Raw genomic sequence first — 19,981 nt, forward strand, 5'->3', positions numbered from 1 at the left:
GCACGTGGTCGTACCTTGGGGTGGTGCGGTCCACGTGTCGTCGATTCGCGGGTTTTAGGGTTTGCGAACAATGCCGCCGAGGCGAGATCGTTCAAATCGCGGAGTCGAGCTGCATTTGCATTCGCACTTCTATATTGTGCCGACACTTGACACCTGCATTTTTTTTTTCTTTTTTTTTTTCTTTAGCATATACACTAGGATAACAATAAATGCTATTCGTTCTCATGTTCGGTTAAATCTGACGATTGTAGTAGACATTGACAGGAATTTTCTACGTTTAATTTTATTTTTATTTTTTATGTATTTTTTTTTATGGAAAAGATCACATTTTAGTTTAATCGTAGTCATTGATTGGGATTTGTGCAAGGATATTGTGCGTACTTGCTGTACATTAGTCTCGCTTTATTTTGCGTTTATTCTGACAGGAATTGAAGGATTTTTTTTTTTGTCGAGATAGATAATCGTAAAAATGTAGAGATATGTTATAATATATATATTTAATATCAGTGTAATGTAAAATAAAAAGATAATATAAATTAATGTAATTGATTTTGCGATTGTAATCGTGAATAAATGATTATTAATTCTTTTTCCACTTAATTCAATCATTGAGACATAAAATAAATTTTTTTTTTGTCTCGCAAACTTAGTATTTCCATCGCGATAATAAAAGTTATTTCAGATTATTTGAAGATTCAGATAATCCTCGTATATCAAAAATGTAGGATCTGAAACTTTATCGTGACACGATAAGTGTCACAATTAGCCAATCTTTAATTTACCAGAAGTAGATTAGATAAAGATTAAAATTTGTATTAAAGAAATAAGATTGCGTCTTGTCTCGCGAAACGATTTACCTGGCAAGTTTCATCCGAATGTCCCATCGCGAATAAATAATATTACTCTTGCTTCACGTGCGAAGCATACATCTAAATAGCATTCGAATTGCGTAACAATTATCAATTCACGTTGACGTGGGTCTGCTTTTATGGCAGAAGGCAAATATTTGCATTCGTATCCGCTACTATTTTTAATTTTTCCAAAAAGATACGCATCTTCCTCATATTTTTTTTTTTCCTCTTTCTTTCTTTCTTTTTTTATTTTCTAAACTTCTCAAGTAAAGTAAAAGAGAGAAAGCATGAAAATATATTCAACAGATTTAAATGCATTCAACGTAAGCACGTGAATGCAAATAGAAAAAAAAAAAAAAAATGACGTATCGATAAAACTCGTTCAGTGATCTCGAAATAAATGGTATTTTTTACTGTTATTCGTTATTACATTCAATTTTTTGGCGACGGTAACACGGGTGGTGCAAAACGACGTTCACGCTTTCAGGAATCGATACAATCGCAATTTTTATCTCCCTAAGTGTTGGCCCCGTTTAACGATAAAGATGTGCGTCGACTAAGATCTCGTTACATACCAATTTTTTTTTTTTCCTTTTTTTTTCACTTAAATAACGTAAGCAAGAATTTCGTCTCGCGAATACGTGCTAATATGATCTGACGATAATCTTTGGAGAGAAAAAATTCTCTCCCTTTTTTTTTCTTTTATTCTCATTGGGATTAAGTAAAAGCAAAATTGTAGACGATAAAAAGAGTTGGATCAATAAATCATTGCGCGTCGTACTGACAGCTTGACATTGATATCAGATCTTAAAAAACATGCGTGCTCGTCTGACTAAAACGTGACTGGAATTTCAATAATGCCAACAACGGCGATTTAACTTATTTGCGAGAAAAAGAAAAAACAAAATAGGGAGGAGAGGAAAGAACGGAAACAGTTATTTTCTTTGCAAATATTACTCATATTTTATTCGATAAGCCGAGGCCGAAGAGAAGAATTTATTCATTGAAATGATAATCTCGAAAACTGATATCCCAATATCTCGACGCGTTACACAATGATAGAAACGTGTGACGAACGATTCTTAGTATAAAAGAGACAAATGAAACGTGCGGAAAAATACATTGATTCGGAAACCTGCGTTTCTCCGTAGGTATCCGAAGTGGAGCACGGACGCGTCGTTCGTTTAATGCTAATTATGCGTTGCGTTGAACGTTGTGGAATGAACGGATGAATCAATGAATGTTGCACGGTTCCGAGAAATGTTTGCGCAGACATTAAAATCAAACAATTACGCTTTTCGAGGCGAATCATAAACGCCTTCGGTATTTGAAGTCGGTCATGCGTTTGGCAAAAATCACGAGTCCGTTCGAGAGAGCATGACCATGAATCACACGTGGGTGTAGCGTGAGGTCGATGAATCTGGTTGAATCACGGCCGTCCTTATGGTCCCTCGCGGTTCACCTTCCACGCTGGGCATTGTTTCGAAAACGCAGATCATCGCCGCGCAAAAAGGAATCGCGAGAATCGCGGCGGTTACTCACCGGAACGTCGTGAAACGTTACGAAACGCGCTCTCGTCTTCATTTCGACCTGGCTAAGTCGAGGAATACGGCGATGCACAATGTATGCCCTCCATCCAAGAATTTACATTAAATGTATTTTGTATTCGTGGGGCGAAGTATTTCTAAGGCAATTCGTTACGCGGGCACGCATATCCACGCACATTTCCACAACTTCGCAAAGTTATCTCTCGCAATGGACTCGGCTGAGTTCAGACAAGCGGAATCTCTTCCGCGCTAACGCTCAACTGAGTAATGAATCACTAAAACAGTATTCATAACACTGATTATAATTTTATTAGGTCATTCACACCTGCGAGCACGACTCGGTAAATGCGCAATTATAATAAAATAATGCTGGCTTTAATCTCGCGACGTGTAATTTATAATAGAATATGTCATGGTCAACATGCACGCTCGCATGTTATCTCTCTCATATGAATTGCGTACTTAAAAAGATTGACTATTTTTTTTTCTGCGACTATACATATAAAATACGAAGTTAAAAATTTCTTGCATTAAGGACGTTTATTTGCGTCCGTGATGTATCCCACTTGCGCTCCTGTATCTACGAAGGGACATATTATCGTGTTGTAATCAAATGTTTGAAAGTCGACGTCGCTCTAAGAATAAAAGAAATGTCTTGGATATCGACAGCATTAACAATTTTTGGCACATGTTTGATAGCTACATGTTAGCGAGTTAACATAAAAAATATCTAGCATCTACATTCAAATATAAAAACTTTTATGTATCTCAAAATAAGAAAGAACAAAAGACGTTAAAAGAAAAAATTGAATATAAACCTTGATGCAATCAAAGTTCATTGCAAAATGCTGTAAGAGCCTTTTTTTTCACGATTACGCATACACGGATCGTATGCCTGTACACATATGTATATGAGTTACTTATGATTTAAATTCACGTAATTTCGTGTTTTATTATAAACATTATGGAAGCGTCGCATATACCCTGAAAAGCAAATATGACGTTTGCTGCGACGACGGCAGCTAGCGAACACAACTTTAGCGTCGTGTGCGTCGAGTTTCTCATGTGCCGCATGTATTATATACCGCGCCGGCCGGATTGCCGATGACTGATTTCTCCCCGTTCTCTCATCCCTTGCCTCTGTCGTCTAGGATTACGTACGCTAGCCTGTCGTCGCAGAAAACGTCATATTTGCTCTTCGGTGTACAATGTCCTTTACCATTTAATTCACGTTTACAAAGATCGAATGCAGCATCGCAATGGAATATTCCCACCCCAATTAAAAGCAAAAATTGAAGGCATTGAATATAAAAGTAAGGTCATTTCCAATGCAACATTTATTTCTGAACTGTACAAAGAACCGCTTAATAGTTACTTTTTATTCGTAAGCAATTTCAATTATTACATGCCATGTAATAAATGCAACATTGTAAAGATAAGAAAGTGTAATAATTTACAGAAGTTATTGGAAGATGTATCGATGCTCAACAAGATAGCTGAAAATGGATAATTATCTTAAAATATAACTTAAATATTCATGATCCTATATTTATTGCACATTAGTGCTATGCCAGACTTAAATTCTACATAGAAATATCTACTTTTATATCAGTGTCTTCAATTCTTGGCAATAAACTCCTTCTCCCCCTTCGCGGTTTCTTTACGAAACTTTATCTCACACATATAAAAATGTACATATGTGTGTGAGTTTATGGATGTATATAATATGTATATATATGTATATCTCTTAAATATTTAACAAACTTTATGATTTAGATTATACGTAAAGTTTAGGTAAGATCCTTTCCGAAAATATTTACTTGGGTTTGCAAATACACTATAGCTGCTACACATCTGTATTTTGTGTACGGTGGACACAATTGAAGTGTTTTTTTGCCCAGTGTATGTTCAACATAACTGTGATGCATATTAGGAATCATTAATTGCAAAATAATCACTCGATCGGTATTATGTCAGGATCCTTAAGATCTCCTCTCCAATACTCGACAGTAATGAGTTATTGTCACCTTTACCTTCAATTACCAGGTTTTCCGTCAATCTCTGTAACATAGAAAATTATTTAAATGATCAGAAAATCTAAACCTATATACAAAACTTAATTAAATCAATGCAATGCTTATAAAGCAGACCGACATGATTTAACTTACATTGTATTTTAACAAAAGGCACACATGATGTCCCTTCAGAGAATGTCCGTATAAAGATGCAGTATCGTCAATTTGTTCCACGAGAGTGAGATTACATTTCCGGCAAATAATATTTAGAACCACATCAAAGTCCTTAGAACAAGTTACTTCTCTTCTAATCTTAGATACTAATTGACCACTTTTGAGAAGTTCCGTAAGTATGTCCTTGTGAGAGAGATGCCCGACCATGAACTTACTACATGATAAGGGCACGGTGAAGTCGAGCTTTTCTTGTTGCGTGCCTTCTGTACTTTCAAACATATATGTCAGTGTACCTCTCAGTTTCTGAGCAAACGTCACGTCCGAGACTAGAACGGTAAACTCAGTTTCTTTACTAGATTGCAGAGGCAGTTGGAACGGCAGTTTTATTCCAAATTCATCTCCAGGCTAAGAGAGCACGGAATAACACAAAATTATTTTCACAAATTATAACGTAAATTTCACATATTTAAATTTGCATTAACTTACATTTCTATCTAATTTAAGTGAGGATGTGTCTGGAACATCAAAAACTAATTCTTTTACAAGTGGTTGGTTTATATTTGTAATAGAAATCGATACGATAACTTTACTTGAATCATGAGGGATTTGTCTCAGCTCATACCTCATGAAAATAACTTTATTTTTTGCTAATTCTTCATAAGAGTCTTCTTGGTGTACAGTAATAGCATTGTATTCGGAATTTATATCATTTTTTAATTCCGGTAATATCTCTTTCGATGGAGTAGATATCCCAGCTGTTTCTTCATAATCTAAGGATTTGTTCTCTTTCTTATTTTTGGACTTCTTCGATTTTCTATGTTTCCCATCTTCTTCGTTAGATTTCTTGTGCTTGTTTTGACTCTTTGATTTCTTACGTTTGCTATCTTTCTGTGATTCGCTGAATACTTCTATATACTCTTCTATAGCAGGAGATTGCACTTTTTCAGGGGACGAATTAGTTTCCAACCATAAGTCAGGAGTCGACTTCTTTTCATTATTAATCTTGTTTTCCATAACGTTCTTAACCTTTTTTTTAGATTTTCTGTGTCCCTATAAATATAAAAAAAAATAATTATTTTTAAATATTAAAATAAATTATCACTATCTTTTAAATGTATAAAAATATTAATTAAATTTTAATTATACATGTCACTATCAAGTCAAATTTACTTTTTCTTTTTTATTTTCTTTTTCTTCAACTTGCTTCGTCGTTTTATTTTCAATAATTCTATGTTCCAAGACCGGCAATCTTTCGTCTTCTCGTAAAGGCATATCTAAATCGATATTTAGAGCTCTATGTGGATCATTCGCATCTACTAAGTCGTATTCATCACTGTCACTTATTTCTGCACCCGGAGGTAATTCTCCAATACCAGTATTTACTATTTGCAACGGTAGATTATCATCCTTCTCGTCCTCCTCTTCGGATGCAGACTTTTTATCTGAAAATAATAACGTTAAGAATCTGAAATGTTTAACAGCATTTGGTATGGCGCACGATTTCTTTATATAACAATTACTTTTGTTTTTCTTCGATTTCTTCTTGTCATGCTTTTTATGTCTTTTGTGACTGCTATCTACATCGCGGCATCTGTGCGAGTTAGAAATTTTTAAAGAAATTGGGATATCTAACTCCGCAACAGGAATGTTTTCAAAGTCTTCGTATGCATTCGATGAATTATGATATGATGTAGAAGTCTTAAATGAGCCTTTCAGATAATGGGGATTATTTTCTTGTTCTAATTTTCTTGCTTCGCGCCTCCTTTCAAGTTCTTCTAGAGAAGGCTCGCTTGAATCTCGTTTGGAAAACGAATTATTCGATTTCTCCGTCTTGATAAAGATATCATTCATATCTAAATCCTCGGAATCCGAACTCTCCGAAGGTGGATCATTTATCCAGGAATCCAAATCTAAATTTTCAGGTATTGGAACCTAAAAGACGTCATAAAAGTTTTATAACAAGACTATAAATAATCTACATAATACATCGATTAATATGTAGATATTTGCTTTCAATTTAATGCATTAAAAGATATTTTAGCTATATTATTTACTTTTCTTTGAGCTTTTGGTGCAACTGGATTAAGTTCACCGTCGAAAGTCTTTATTAATTCCTGTGCAAGACCGGGATTTTCTTTTAAACATTCAAGTAATACTAATGTAGAACTTGATCTTTCTTGAACTTCTAGATCGCCACTGCAAACAAAAGCTGCTATTTTGTCTTTTAGTCCGTAAATCTGGAAACAATAAATTAATAATAAAACCACAAATTTCACTTAAAATGCATAAATATATTTATTTTTTAATATTACTAAATTATATGTACGTTTTACACAAGCATGATAAAATATGTGCGTGTGTGCAAAACATTTTATTATCGTTATGTAGATTATATTTAAAATTTACCTTTTCCTTTGTTTCATTATCGTCTTCTTTCTCTGCTTTGGCGAATGTCGTTGCAGCCAGTTTTAATATATTATGAACATAAACAGCTTGTATATGCCCTGGCAAACTAGAAGCTTGCGATCGCAACATAGACTGTAATGTTGCCAAAGGATTATCTAATTCGCTATTAATTAAATATATTACATTATTAAATATAATATCACGTATTAGATTAATGGCGTGTAGAATTTCTTATTACCTAGAGAATTCTCCACAAATCCATGCTGCTGCGTATAAAACCTCGGACATAGTTGCCCTCGGCTGGCCGGTTAAAAGATATGAATTCTCAAGCAATAAGGCACATTGTTGAACCGCATATTTTCGGATAGCTTGTACACGAATTGTTACGTCAAGTAATTGAGTTGCTACTAATGGTCCGTGTTTGGTGCCTTCCATTCGTGTAAGTTCCACCAATACAGATATGTACCTGTAATTATATGTAAAATTGTCTATAATCTATTCGGTGTCATAAATAAAATTAATTTATACGAGAAGGATTTTTGTATTTACCACTCAAAGTAAGTAATGAAATGATAGTTATTCTGTGAGCAAATTTGAATAATCTTTGAGAGTAATTCGTCGCGATACATAGTGCCTTCGGCTTTGTCCATATGTATCATTAACTTTTTAACTATTTCCATTAGGTTCTTCTTCGAAACCATTCCGTACAATAAATCCAAGGCACGCAGTCTTATAGTTTCGTCTTTATCATCAAGACATTGCATAATTAGATCTTTATGTGATTGCACGCTCTTCGGATGATTCCTCAATATTTTCGACATTGCCAACAGTCCCAAATACTTTAAGTTTTGGTCAGAGTCTTCTATTAATATTCTCAATTTTTGAACACACAACTGTATTGAATCGGAATGACTTGGCATACCAGACGATATAGAAATCAATACAGCGATTACTGTATTAATACATTCGTACAATAAGGACATTGCAGATGTGCTAAAAATGATTAGAATATAATTAGAAATAGCTAAAATTAATTTATTTATATTAGAAAAAGGTAATTAATAAATATTTAATAAAATACTGTCTGCGTTACAAAAGATAAACATGAATAATGTTACAAGCATAATAATTAATATAGAAAATGCATTATATACCTGTGTATCAAATTGGTTAAGGGTTCTATTAATTTTCTGCCAAGTCTAGGTTCTAGAGGAGTTAATGCCCCAAACTGTAAATATAATGTCACATTGCTTTCTAAGATGTACTCGGCAAATTCTTTTTACAATGAGGAAAGGGGTTTAATTATTATTTAATTAGCAAATAAAGTATAAAAAATTGAACTATATGCAAAATACAACGTGAATAATTCTACAAAATACCGATGCTGATAATATTTCAAAATTACCAATAATATATTACAGTAACAATAAATAAGCCTACAACTGTATTATATAATATATAAAACAGGTTAAAATATAAAAAACCTTGAAATTAAATCAATTAATGGTTGAGTAAGTCGCCGACCCAATTTTGGTTCGATCAGAGTTATAGTCGAGAACTGAGTATAGAAAACAAAATCAATAGTTTACGATAATTAGAAAGACGCGAGTGTATAAAATTTAATACTATTATTACAAAATTGTTATCGGAAAAAAAAAATTATGAAAATCGAATTTTTTATAGAAAATATATAAGGGATTTGATATATGTTTTAAAAATTTAGAACAATAGTATTACTCACCAATTTAATTATTTTGATAAGCATCCAATTATTCGTAGAAGTTGTCATCAATTTAAAGAAAACGGGCGCCAAGCTCAGATAGTTCTTTGGGTTTTTTCTGGCTAATTCGCAAACTACGTTTACTGCCGCACTTTGAACTCCGCTGTCTGGATCTTCAAGCTTTTCTTTTAATCTAGGGAAAGCGGGCCTTAACGCCTCGGGAAATCTCAGGAATACTTTATACATCATTAAAACTGCTTTCTTGCGCAAGTATGGCTTAGTAGAAGTCAACAGTGTCATTATGTCATGAACCAGGTCGCGTGCTAAATCTGGACTTATAAAGCAAGACAAACCACTCAGTGCTAAACCGGCATCATATTGATTTTGGCTATTTAAATCTTTACGAATCATGTTTGTTGTTAGCATCAGTAGCTATAACAAAAAAAAAAAAAAAATGACCAATCAATTATGAGATAATGCGTCATTAATCTTAGTAGATTATTAAGAATTACTTATTACTACTTATCCTTAAACGACGTATTTAATTTTACATTTAATTCGTAATAAAAATATTAACAATATTAAAAACGGCATTATTATGCTTATAGGCCAAGTATTAAAAAAAAAATTAACATAAAGTATATCTGAAAATCACGTAAAATAAATTTTACCTCCGTGTCGGCATGAAAGCTCTGACTGGCGGCAAGGTAACCGATTCGCTTATGAGTAAACTTTGTCGACGACATCACTTCTATGATGTTAAAACCAGCCCAGCTGATGTCATATCCCAGCATCTGGAGCTGAAAACGTAAAAGTAGATCACTCATTAATATAAAAAAAAAAAAAAATTTGAGCTAAATTGAACTAAGTCGACTCGTGATCCAGTCAATCGGTGGAAACTGCATTATTCCAACCATTTGAATAAATTAACATACGAACTACAGACTTACATATGTCAATTTGGCCACGGCGTTGGCTTTCACCGCTACGTTCTCCTGCCGCAACTCCTGCTTGATCTCCTCGATGCATCCCGCGATATACTTGGCCTGCCACAGAAAAGAAAAGTAAAATATCTTTGCGTTTCGATGAGAAACTGTTGGAGGAAAAAAAAATTAAATTGGAACGAGGGAGGGAAATGAGGTTAGGTCCCGATTAAAGGTTTCGGTGGCGGGTATACTTCCGCGGGGGTCACGCGCGCACACACGGGAATCACCTCGTTCTCCTTATTGTTCCTGATCCCGCGCACGAGGTCCGTCAGAGTCTTGTCGAACATCCGCTCGAAGTTCCCCTTTACTTTCCGGAGTGCCATCGTCGCATTGAAAGATTTAAAATACTAAACGCCGTAGTGGAACGCGCGACACCGCTCAGGGTACTTCCTCGCGCGTCGACTCGTACGTCACGATTCAACCGGACGGCACACGTAGCCCCTACGGTGACATTAGAGCCTCCCGAGGTCCGCTGGTCCCAATCCGCCGTTCAGCACCCACATTTTTTGACAGGCTGGCGGGGACGGGCGAGAAATGGCAGGCGAGCTACTCCGGTATCATGCCCTAGGAAATGTTAAGAGGACAGACAAACACGGGCTATCTGATCTCTGACGTTATTCTCTTCTTCTCTTTCCCCGCTGGATGCGTGGCGCCTCTCTCGTTATCGTGTCCGGTTGGCCGCTCCGTTGCGAACTTTGCGATAGCTGCGATACGAATCGTTGTTGCGGGTAGTATAGATTAAAGGAACGGACTCGTGATATGATGTAAGCGTGGAGTTTGATTTCTCCGTGCCGTCAATTGGTTTTATTACAATAATTTATCATCCTGACTTAACGGATTGAAAAATCGCGTTCCAATATGTCAATTAAACAAGGCGCACAGGTAATATAAAACTGTTTTAAGTCTCGCATCGAGATAGATGATCTCAGACTTAACCTCTCATTATAATACACAGATTATCTGAACGGTATTTTGAAAAATTATATCGATAATCAAAATGTTTTATTTAACTTGAGGTTTAAGCGAAGCTAAATAATGTCTGATAATTACGGGTAATGCAAACATAACTGTTGCAGCGATTATATTATTTTCCAAAACAAACTCGTTGGAGTAATGGAATCGGAGCTTTATTACCGGAAGCATATAAAAAGTTTTGGAGAGAATGGAAATTAACTCAACCAGCTGCAGTTCATTATATAAAAAAGGAAGGCACTTATATAAGAAATGATGAAACTGAAGAAGTGTAATATATACATATATATATAATCAATTTCTTTTTCTATAAAATAAGCCTTATAATAAGCATATACATTATGAAATATTTATATTAGTTTTGTTTAAAGCAATTGGTTTATAGATTTCCAGTACAAAATGTACCACTTCCTTTGTTATATCCTAAAGAGATTAACAATGGTATATGGGGAGGAGAAGCTATCGTTCAGGGATTTAAAAAAAAAGGCATGTTTAAGAGAAGAGTGCCACATTTTTGGTTTCCCCATTTAAAAAAGTCTATCGTCTATACCGAAGTTCTAGATACATATATGAGAGTTGTTGTTACTCACAGAACGATTAAATTAATTCATGAAAATTATGGATTTGATCATTATTTATTAAAGGTGCATATTTAACTTTAAATTAATAAATGAAGAAAGTAATAGCTATAATGTTAAGGTCTTTGGTAGATTTATTGCATAAAGTTCTTTAGGTTACTTAAATATTCTCATTTACAGACACCAGCTTGTGATCTGAGATCTGAACTTGCTTTGAAATTGAAACGTCAGATACTTATTGCATTAGCAGATAAGACTTTATATCCTGATAATCCAGAAAAGCGCACAGAAGTGTACGCTAAATACGAACAATATCTTTCGGCAGTAAGAAATACGTTTTATAAACATTAAATATTAAACCAAAAAAAAAAAATTTTTTTAATATTAGTTGATATAATTCGTATTATATTAGATGTGTAATATTAGAATTCTTTTAGTACACGAGAGAAGAAATAGAATGGTATGGGTTAACATTCGAGGAAGCCTGTAAAAAGTGGAAAGCATTAAATGAAACAACACCACAACCTTTAAAAATTCAATATAGATCGGAATTAATTGCCAAATTAAAAGAGAATAAAATTAAAGAAGCTGAAAATGTGGACGTTGTATCATCAGGAGAAACGTATGTAACGACATACATATACTATTTATTACATTTAACACATTACTATTCTAAAATATATAAATTAAAATTTTGTTATAGATCTTGGTTGAACAAATTAAATCCTTTCACTACAAGTTCGAAAACCGAATAAATAAACTCCTGAATATTATCGTAAAAAGGTATTTTAACTTAATAATATTTTCGACGATGGTAAATTTTGGATACATTTAAAGACACGAAAGGTATTTTAAAGTACCATGCAAAATAGATACATTTGTAGTTCGTACGTAAAAATTATTAAATGTAGAACAACTTTCTTTGTAACATAAAAATTGTTATACACAAAAAAAAAGTTGTAACGTAAGTAAATTTGCCTAAAATATTTATTTCAATAATCTTTTTGCCACAAAAAATTAAATATTATTTCTTTCTAAAATTATATTACGATATTGAGCATTCCAAATCTCCATTCTTTGGTAAACAATCAAGTGTCACAGCGACGGCTCTTGTAATATATGTCATTGTTCCATAACTTCCGCTAGGAGCAGTATCATAAAAATGTTGACAAATGTATGCTGCTCCACCACAGAGAAGTGTTCCCATGGGTGTCATCTCACGTTGTTCTTTTGGCTTTGCACAACATAATGTTGCATCACCATCAATAGCCATCTATGAATTTTTTAATTGTTTTAGTTGTTAAAGATACAAAAGAACATTATTTTTTTATCTATTATACGGGTTTTTTTTTATAGAAAATTTAAATTTTATATTACTATTTTGCCATTATTAATATAAAACAGAAAAATACCTGTTCTTCCAAGAAAATAGCATTTGCTTTATGTACTAAATGTTCAACCTCAATTAAACCTCCTAAAGATGGCACAACGTTGTACTCGGTTACTAATGTTAACACCATTAAAGCTTCAACGACAAGTTGACGATATTCCGGCTGTGGTATGGAGTTTAAAACGGTTTCTACAGCTAATGCAAATTTTAATTCGCCAGATGTCATTTCCTGCGTGAGATTTTGAGGCAATACTCTTCCTTCAATTGCTAAACCATGGCACTGTTAAAAGTTTTAATATTTTTAGAATTAAAACATTAAGAAAACTCAGGTATTTATATGTTATTAGATAATAATACCTCACAAACTCACCTTTTCGAGTACTTGCCACACACGCGGATAAAAATCTCTTGGTACTCTGTTTAATGCACCATCTAATCGCCGTCTTCGCAACCACTGTCCTTGTCGATCTACCTCTGCTTCAGCGCTATCGGCATTCTGATCAGCGCTTAAAAAACCACCAATTTGCGATTTCTATATAAAACAAATAATTAATATTTTTTTTACATAAATATCCAATTAAGTGTATAATTAAAAAATTAATTTAAAATAGCTTTATGTTATGTTGAATATATATACCTTGCTGACTCTGCTTGATTTACAACTAATGACGGAAAAGTTACCACGACCCACTGCAATATAAACGAATATGATTATTATATAAATATTTCAATGTACTCTCATAATTTTCACATTTTATAATTAATTATATATAAACGTACCACTACTAATAGCAAATTCTTTTCCACTCATAATATGATGCAGCAAATTTTTCATTTCAAAGGGGGATAGATTTAATAAGTGCTCAGAAGCTTCTTCGCCAGTGCAGATTAACGTTCGCGACAGTTCTGTCGCCATAACTTGTATAATTAGACCAACGCGTAATCTTAACATTTCATGGAATAATTGTGGCTCGGTTCTAATAAACATTGCTAGATAAACGAGCAACTCTTGTGTCAGCATAGCCGTTGATTCGTCGTCACCGTATGCCTGATGAATTAAAGTTCGCAATTCATTTTCGGGTAAAGGCGCAACTATCGTGTGCTCGTTGCTCGGTGGCATGCCGACAGTAACTTGTTTTTGCCTCACTAATAAATCGGTAACCGCTTTCGCTAAATCCTCCACTCTTTTACCCAACATTCCCGCACTGTGTCGCACAATACCCCACATTTTTTGTTGACAAGCCTTTTCGTACAGACTTTTTAACAAGTCTTTAACCAAAACGGGATGTCCTTCTTCTAATACGCCCGTATCAAATTGTAATCCTTTAGAATCCACCTGTATAATATTTACATATAAAATAATTTGGACAAATTAAAAAAACAAAATCGCATTTTACAGCGTTAAAACAAGTGAATAAATATACTAACAATATACTGCAAAATATCTCCTTGCTCTTCAAGGCTTTCTGTTTCGCGCAGCATAGATAACAATTCTTCTACTTCGGTCTCGGCATATTTCTCAGTCTCAGACATTGTTCTATGTTTAGTTTTGGGGGAATTTTTCCATGATAACAGTTCATCTGTTGGCGATGGTGTGCGTTCAATCGTCACCGGCGGTTGCGTAGCGTTGAGAGATAATGTAGTATCCGTCACTTCAATAAATGGATTTGTAATTAAAACAGTAGAATGTCTACGGTCTTCCCCTGCCATTCCAAGAATTTCAGCTAAACAAGTTAATAAAAAGTATCTTTTTATTTTTATAAACTGAATTATACAAAATTATACGTATTAATAAATTGTATTATACTGAATAATATTGTATTGTAAAAAATTTGATCAGTTTTATATGTTTCATAATTAGAAAAAGATAGGGACGCAACAACAAATCACACAAGAACTTTTTATTATAAGTATTGTAAAATCTTTGCTTGTATTAAAAATTAAATTAGATTAAACAATACTGTGTTCAGCTAATGCACTTACATTCTTGGAAGGTGGTAACAATCACAGCAGTAGGAAGACATTGTATTATTGTATAAATCCTCTTTGAAAGACACACAATCAGCACACAGTTAGAACATGAAAACCATTTGATTAAAAATTTTTTTTAACAGAACAAATATTGCTTACGTTCGACAGCTATTGATCGAGTCTTTTTTATCGCGCCTTTCACGGACATTCTGCGCCGCAAATTTTTCCCTGAACGTATTGGACCAGGCTTATTAAGAAGTCCTGTACGATGAGGGAATGGCCGCATTAAATGTTCCTCTAAATATTGCTGAATCTTGTAAATATAAAAAATACAAATTAAATATATTAATTAATTACGTACATAAAAATAAGAATTTATACGTCTAATTAGATTTATACTATCTACATAAAAAATAAGCATTCGCCATATAACTTTAAAAATAGAATGTATAAAAATATATTTTTAATTATTTTAGCAAATAAATTTAATACATATTGCACATTATAACTTTATAATATATACCTGAGGATTCAATTTATCAGGACGACCATCCTCGGAACTTCCCAGGAAACTAAGATTCGTGATACACGATGTACTCAAGAAATCATTCAAATTTCCCAATGATACTCTAGTACCGTTGATGTAACCGCTTTTAAGTTTTTTTAAGGTAGTTATCATTGCTAACGGTATTTTACCTTGATCTAAAAAAAAAAAAAGATTGATTAATTTTGATCAAAATTAAATTACAAAATTTTTTTTTACATTCGAAATAACATTTATACAAAGTATCATAAAATTCAGGTTACATATAAGTTATAGTAAAAATAATGACAGAAAATTAAGCATGCAAAGAACGTACATGGTTTTAATTTTTTAGAAATAAATTTTTAATAAAGATTATTTTTTTGTCACGTTTTGCTACTGCAATAAGGATTTTTATTTTTAAATTTTATGATACTCTGTATATGGTTTCTAAGAGTTAATTTCTATTCTTCGCCAGCACTATACTATATAATCTTATATAATATCGGACGAGTTTTTCGTTGTAGGATGAGATCTAAAGCTTCCGACGAAGCCGTACCTAAATGATTATGAGTAGCGACAAGGGTTACAGTTGGTCTGCCGAGCATTTGCTTCCAGTTGATTTTGAGGAAGGCCAAAGTGGTTGTAAAAGTGTTCACAAGCAGGTCGACGTCGTTTGTTGTGTAGTACTCCTCCGTATCAAATTTCTAACACATGCAACACACGCGCATACCACCGAACACGTAAGCCATATCAGGATAATTCGGGATGGTTTTATTGCTTGATGTTTGAAGATGAAACAATCTCGCTTCGAATATTTAATTTTAACTTACACTATCAATTTAACATCTTCAATATCAAACTCACAATCGCATCCATTTTTTGAGGTCTAATTGTCCGAGTACGTTAGTAAGTATGTTAGTAATGAAAATAGAAACAAACATGAAAACTAAAAGCTTATGTTGTAACCCTCTATAGATAATATTACATATTAATTAAAACTAAATTATCAAATGTAAAAAAATATACATATGTATAGATTTTATGCTATAATCAATTTTGAGCTATAATAATTATTAATAAATATAATATAAATAATAAATAAAGTATAATATAAAATTAAAGTAACTTTTAAAGTATTTCAAATCATATTAAGCCATAGAGAATTAAATAACTGTTAAATGAAACCATGACAAGAACAACCGCACATGCAAGCAGATATTAGTAGTTGAGAGCGGACAGTCACAGTGTTTGTAAAAAATTAAAAAAAATTAAAAAAAAATAAAAAAAAAAACAAAACTCTCACGCAATAAATTCTTAAAAACTTTTATGAGTAAAAGAACCATAAAATTTGATTAATCATAACAACTTCAACGACTTCAAACAGCCTAAAGTAGCGGCTATAAAAAAAAAAAACTATGATTTTGAAATCGTTAAATTACCTAGATGAATATTCTTGAGGGGCATGACCACGAGAGGCCGGCCCAACATATTCTGCCAACTAGACTTCAAGAAATTAATTTCACCTTTGAATATATCAATCATGAGCTCATAGTCCGATGCGATGTAGAAGCGGGTCATATCTGTCAACTAGTCAATTCGATGCGAGAACAAGAGGAAACATAAGAAAAGAAGTAAAGATACAAAGAGATAGATAGAAGCTCACCATAAAATGCGAATACTTACCTGCGGGGTGAATGCGAATATCTTATCTTGTAAGGAATACAGTTTACTAGTGCTGAGAATCCCTACGTCTCGTGACTTACGTCCAGACAATCCTAATTTCTTGTTGCGCCCTAAAAACGAAATATGAAACATAAAATATTTAAATTACATATAATTATTGACTTTGTTGAATCGTACCTAAATATGTATACAAGTGACTGAGAACTTTTGCAGGTTGCACTTCAATCGGTGCGACTTCTGCAATGGTTTGTACATGAATATCATGCTGCGCAATTTTTTCCCTGATTTCCGTATCTTCTGCCAAAATAACCACTTGTACTACAACATCTGGTTTCTTCTCGCTACATAATCGTCGATTTAGAGGATCTAATTCCCCAACCGCGAGAAATCCCTGAAAATTAAAGTAGATTATAAAATTTTTTTAATATTTGCTATTTATATTAATTGAAATATTAATAAAACTTTACCTCTTGTAACAATTTTCCTAGAATATAAAGAGATTGTGCCCATTTAAATGGACATCTGCCTAAAGCTATTCGCTTTTGGCTACCCGGTTCAGCATACTCTGCTGATACATTTTCTGGTGCAACAGAATATAATTCGGGCACTAATTTCATACCATCTTCCGCTTTAATCATTACTTCCTCCAATTGTTTAGTATATGTTTCAACTGCTTCTTTATTACCTTGAAAGCAGTAATCTAATATTAAATAACAGAAGAACAGCGGCCACTCACATTCGATTTTTTCAAACATACGGAGTTCCCATGGTTCATAATACAATCTATTAACGAAAACATATTAATACATTATTAATCGAATTAAATTCAATTAAAATATAAAAGTAAGATACAAGATTTTAGCAAGTAAAAAATACCTATTTACGTCCTCTTTTGGAGTTTTATAACCATCTCTTAAAAATCTTTTACAACCGTACCGTCCTTGTAATTTTTTTATAATTGTTTCACGTGTTTCATGAATCAAATTAGGTTCGTCCACTGCAAATGCAGGGAAACTTATAATTGACAGTAAACCACTGTCTAATTCCTTGGAATTTGACTCTCTAGGTAGCATAGACTGTAGGACTGCTTGACATTTTTGTGCTTCGTCAGCTAGAACGTGAATAACCGATGTAGGTCCACCTCTAGCACCAAATAAATCCAATTCGTTCATCGCCTCCATCGCAGCTTTAGCCATTCCAATACTGCTTGCGTTTAATTCTGGCAATCCGTGATTTGTTTTATCCCCTCTCTCCCAAATTCCATAATCCGGAGTACAATAGGCGGATTCAATATAAAATACCAGATTCTGAATAAAAGCCACCTAAAATAAATCAACATTAACTATACAATTCACTTATTTTTAATCGGTAAATACAGCATATATACAATTTCACACGTGTACATTTGTATTACTAAAAAATATTGCACATGTTGAAGTATATTGAAGTCAAATATTAATACCTCATCTAGATTGAAAACAATTTGTAAGCCAGAAGCTGTCATTTGAGCCAGAATTAAAAGATAAAGAGAAATTGCGTCGATTTGTAGATGTCCCCATTCAGTATCTCCAACCACACTTTGACCATTGGTAGAACTATATTTTGCATGCAAAGCGTCATGTGGATTTTGACTAGACTTAAACTTCTCCACTTTGGCTTTCTGCTGCATCATTGCCATAAGAAGGCCTCTCATTAGCTTGACACAGCTCTGCTCGAGTTCATAAGTCTTTGCTCTATCTTCGTCGGCGTCTGCTATCTTTTTATAAGCCATTGACAAACCCCATACAGCAAGTATACAATAAACGTTATCCCGTATCCAGGCATGATTATTGTCGGCACTTGCAGGAAAGAGTCCAGTGACAGGATTTTGATGGTTCATGATTATCTTGTAGACAATCCGTTGATAATAGTCCAAACGGACGCCAGAGTTGCTTCTACTCCTCATTTTGTGTATTTCCTGTAAAAAAGAAAGAGATTGTAATTCTATATATATATATATATATATATATATATATATATATATAATTTACGTTTAAAAGAAAGTTTCTATTTATATATATTTACAATTAGATACACAAGTACTTATTTTTATTTTAGTTTAATTCACTTTAGCTAATCGATTTAATTTTATTACATTTCTATATAGCTTTATATAATGTATATACTTGCTACAAGTTAATCATAAAGTTAATATCGAATAACTATCTCTATAAACGGGATAATGCAACTGACAACAACGAAATGAGTTGTTATATATGTGGATCTCTTATCGTGATTCACAAGGCAAAGGGTCAACTTGCAAATTAGTTCTGATTATCGTATTTCCGGAGCGTTTAAGTCATCAAAAGCATAAGTAGCCATCAGTTTCGGAAATTGGGGTTAAAATCATTGTGAAGATGCTGCGTGTACCTCAATAGCGGTCGTGGATTCTTGAAACGATCGGCACTCTAGGCGCAGAGTCAACGATGTCCTGTAGAAAAAAATAGCAGAATTACATTTTCCCGACGAATTAATCGAGATGATCGTTACGACGGAGAACCTCGAGACACAATGTGAAACGAATGTCAAGCACTAGCACGCTCGATGCGTAGATATACGTATGTTACGTATATCTACACATTCTCAAATCGTTGCGAGGAGGGTCCACGCATACGCAGTGACGAGCTGTGACGAGAGCTCCGGATTCGGCCATTTACGTACATGTTTCCTTGAGATAGTTGAGATAATCGGTGAAGAATCCCGCCACGAAGAAAAGGAAAAGATAACCCGGCCAGAAACGATTATTTTTGACATCGGCGAGCCAAACACCGGTTGATATTTTCGTCATCTTTAACCTCGTCAATCATGATTACGCTGAAATGTCATTAACGCGAATTATAATAATTGCAATTATTTATATATCTAATAATTTTTTTATTCTAAAAGAACGTGAGAGAAACACTCGTCGCTGTTTATAAAAATGTTTTATATCGTACGTATATACATACCTAACGTGGCCGCATATTTCAAATAAAACATGCGTAATTTAGACCTCCGGAAGAAGAAGATGGCGGGTGAATTAATTAAGACCACCGCTGTATTAACTTCTAATTGTTCTCCCGGCGTCATTTGTTCCTTTTCATTTCGGGAAATGAACAGGTATTACGTACGTTTCGCGAGGAA

The 19,981-nt window shown here is 33.6% G+C and overlaps 4 protein-coding genes across 7 annotated transcripts in view; 2 read left to right on the plus strand and 2 right to left on the minus strand.

Annotated features, from left to right (window-relative positions):
- The window catches only part of LOC139103916 (golgin subfamily A member 4), a 67,637-nt gene that overhangs the window by 21,983 nt on the left and 25,673 nt on the right, over window positions 1–19,981 (plus strand). The gene's annotated exons all lie outside the window — the stretch shown is intronic.
- Window positions 1,790–10,068, minus strand: Garnet (adaptor-related protein complex 3, delta 1 subunit-like garnet). The gene is made up of 14 exons (XM_070659066.1): window positions 9,927–10,068; window positions 9,664–9,759; window positions 9,385–9,513; window positions 8,735–9,145; window positions 8,148–8,221; window positions 7,543–7,986; window positions 7,232–7,459; window positions 6,994–7,156; window positions 6,642–6,824; window positions 6,108–6,519; window positions 5,758–6,029; window positions 5,074–5,637; window positions 4,567–4,992; window positions 1,790–4,459 (listed from the first exon to the last, which is right to left on the minus strand). Exons 1-14 carry the CDS (start codon window positions 10,020–10,022, stop codon window positions 4,367–4,369), a joined length of 3,591 nt encoding a protein of 1,196 aa, XP_070515167.1. The 5' UTR covers window positions 10,023–10,068; the 3' UTR covers window positions 1,790–4,366.
- On the plus strand, window positions 10,350–12,239 carry Mrpl28 (mitochondrial ribosomal protein L28). Of its 2 annotated transcripts, XM_070659151.1 has the most exons (6): window positions 10,350–10,581; window positions 10,776–10,942; window positions 11,057–11,315; window positions 11,430–11,573; window positions 11,687–11,871; window positions 11,953–12,239. In XM_070659151.1, the coding sequence occupies exons 1-6, from the start codon at window positions 10,558–10,560 to the stop codon at window positions 12,002–12,004; spliced, it is 831 nt and encodes a 276-aa protein (XP_070515252.1). In that variant the 5' UTR covers window positions 10,350–10,557; the 3' UTR covers window positions 12,005–12,239. The 2 variants fall into 2 exon arrangements, with proteins under 2 accessions (XP_070515252.1, XP_070515251.1); XM_070659150.1 differs by having other exon boundaries at window positions 11,687–12,239.
- LOC139103921 (probable phosphorylase b kinase regulatory subunit alpha) lies at window positions 12,219–19,945 on the minus strand. Of its 3 annotated transcripts, none has more exons than XM_070659065.1 (17): window positions 19,807–19,945; window positions 19,520–19,672; window positions 19,229–19,289; window positions 18,282–18,776; window positions 17,696–18,141; window positions 17,287–17,602; window positions 16,997–17,210; window positions 16,820–16,929; window positions 15,693–15,840; window positions 15,134–15,312; window positions 14,770–14,923; window positions 14,068–14,291; window positions 13,420–13,975; window positions 13,277–13,329; window positions 13,010–13,171; window positions 12,662–12,919; window positions 12,219–12,522 (listed from the first exon to the last, which is right to left on the minus strand). In XM_070659065.1, coding segments are annotated over exons 2-17 (3,606 nt in total). In that variant the 5' UTR covers window positions 19,522–19,672; window positions 19,807–19,945; the 3' UTR covers window positions 12,219–12,294. The 3 variants fall into 3 exon arrangements, with proteins under 3 accessions (XP_070515166.1, XP_070515164.1, XP_070515165.1); XM_070659063.1 differs by having other exon boundaries at window positions 14,068–14,363; XM_070659064.1 differs by lacking the exon at window positions 15,693–15,840 and adding an exon at window positions 16,576–16,723 and having other exon boundaries at window positions 14,068–14,363.

The sequence above is a fragment of the Cardiocondyla obscurior genome, linkage group LG07 (genome assembly GCF_019399895.1).
Source record: "Cardiocondyla obscurior isolate alpha-2009 linkage group LG07, Cobs3.1, whole genome shotgun sequence".
In the NCBI taxonomy this organism is placed as follows: domain Eukaryota; kingdom Metazoa; phylum Arthropoda; class Insecta; order Hymenoptera; family Formicidae; genus Cardiocondyla; species Cardiocondyla obscurior.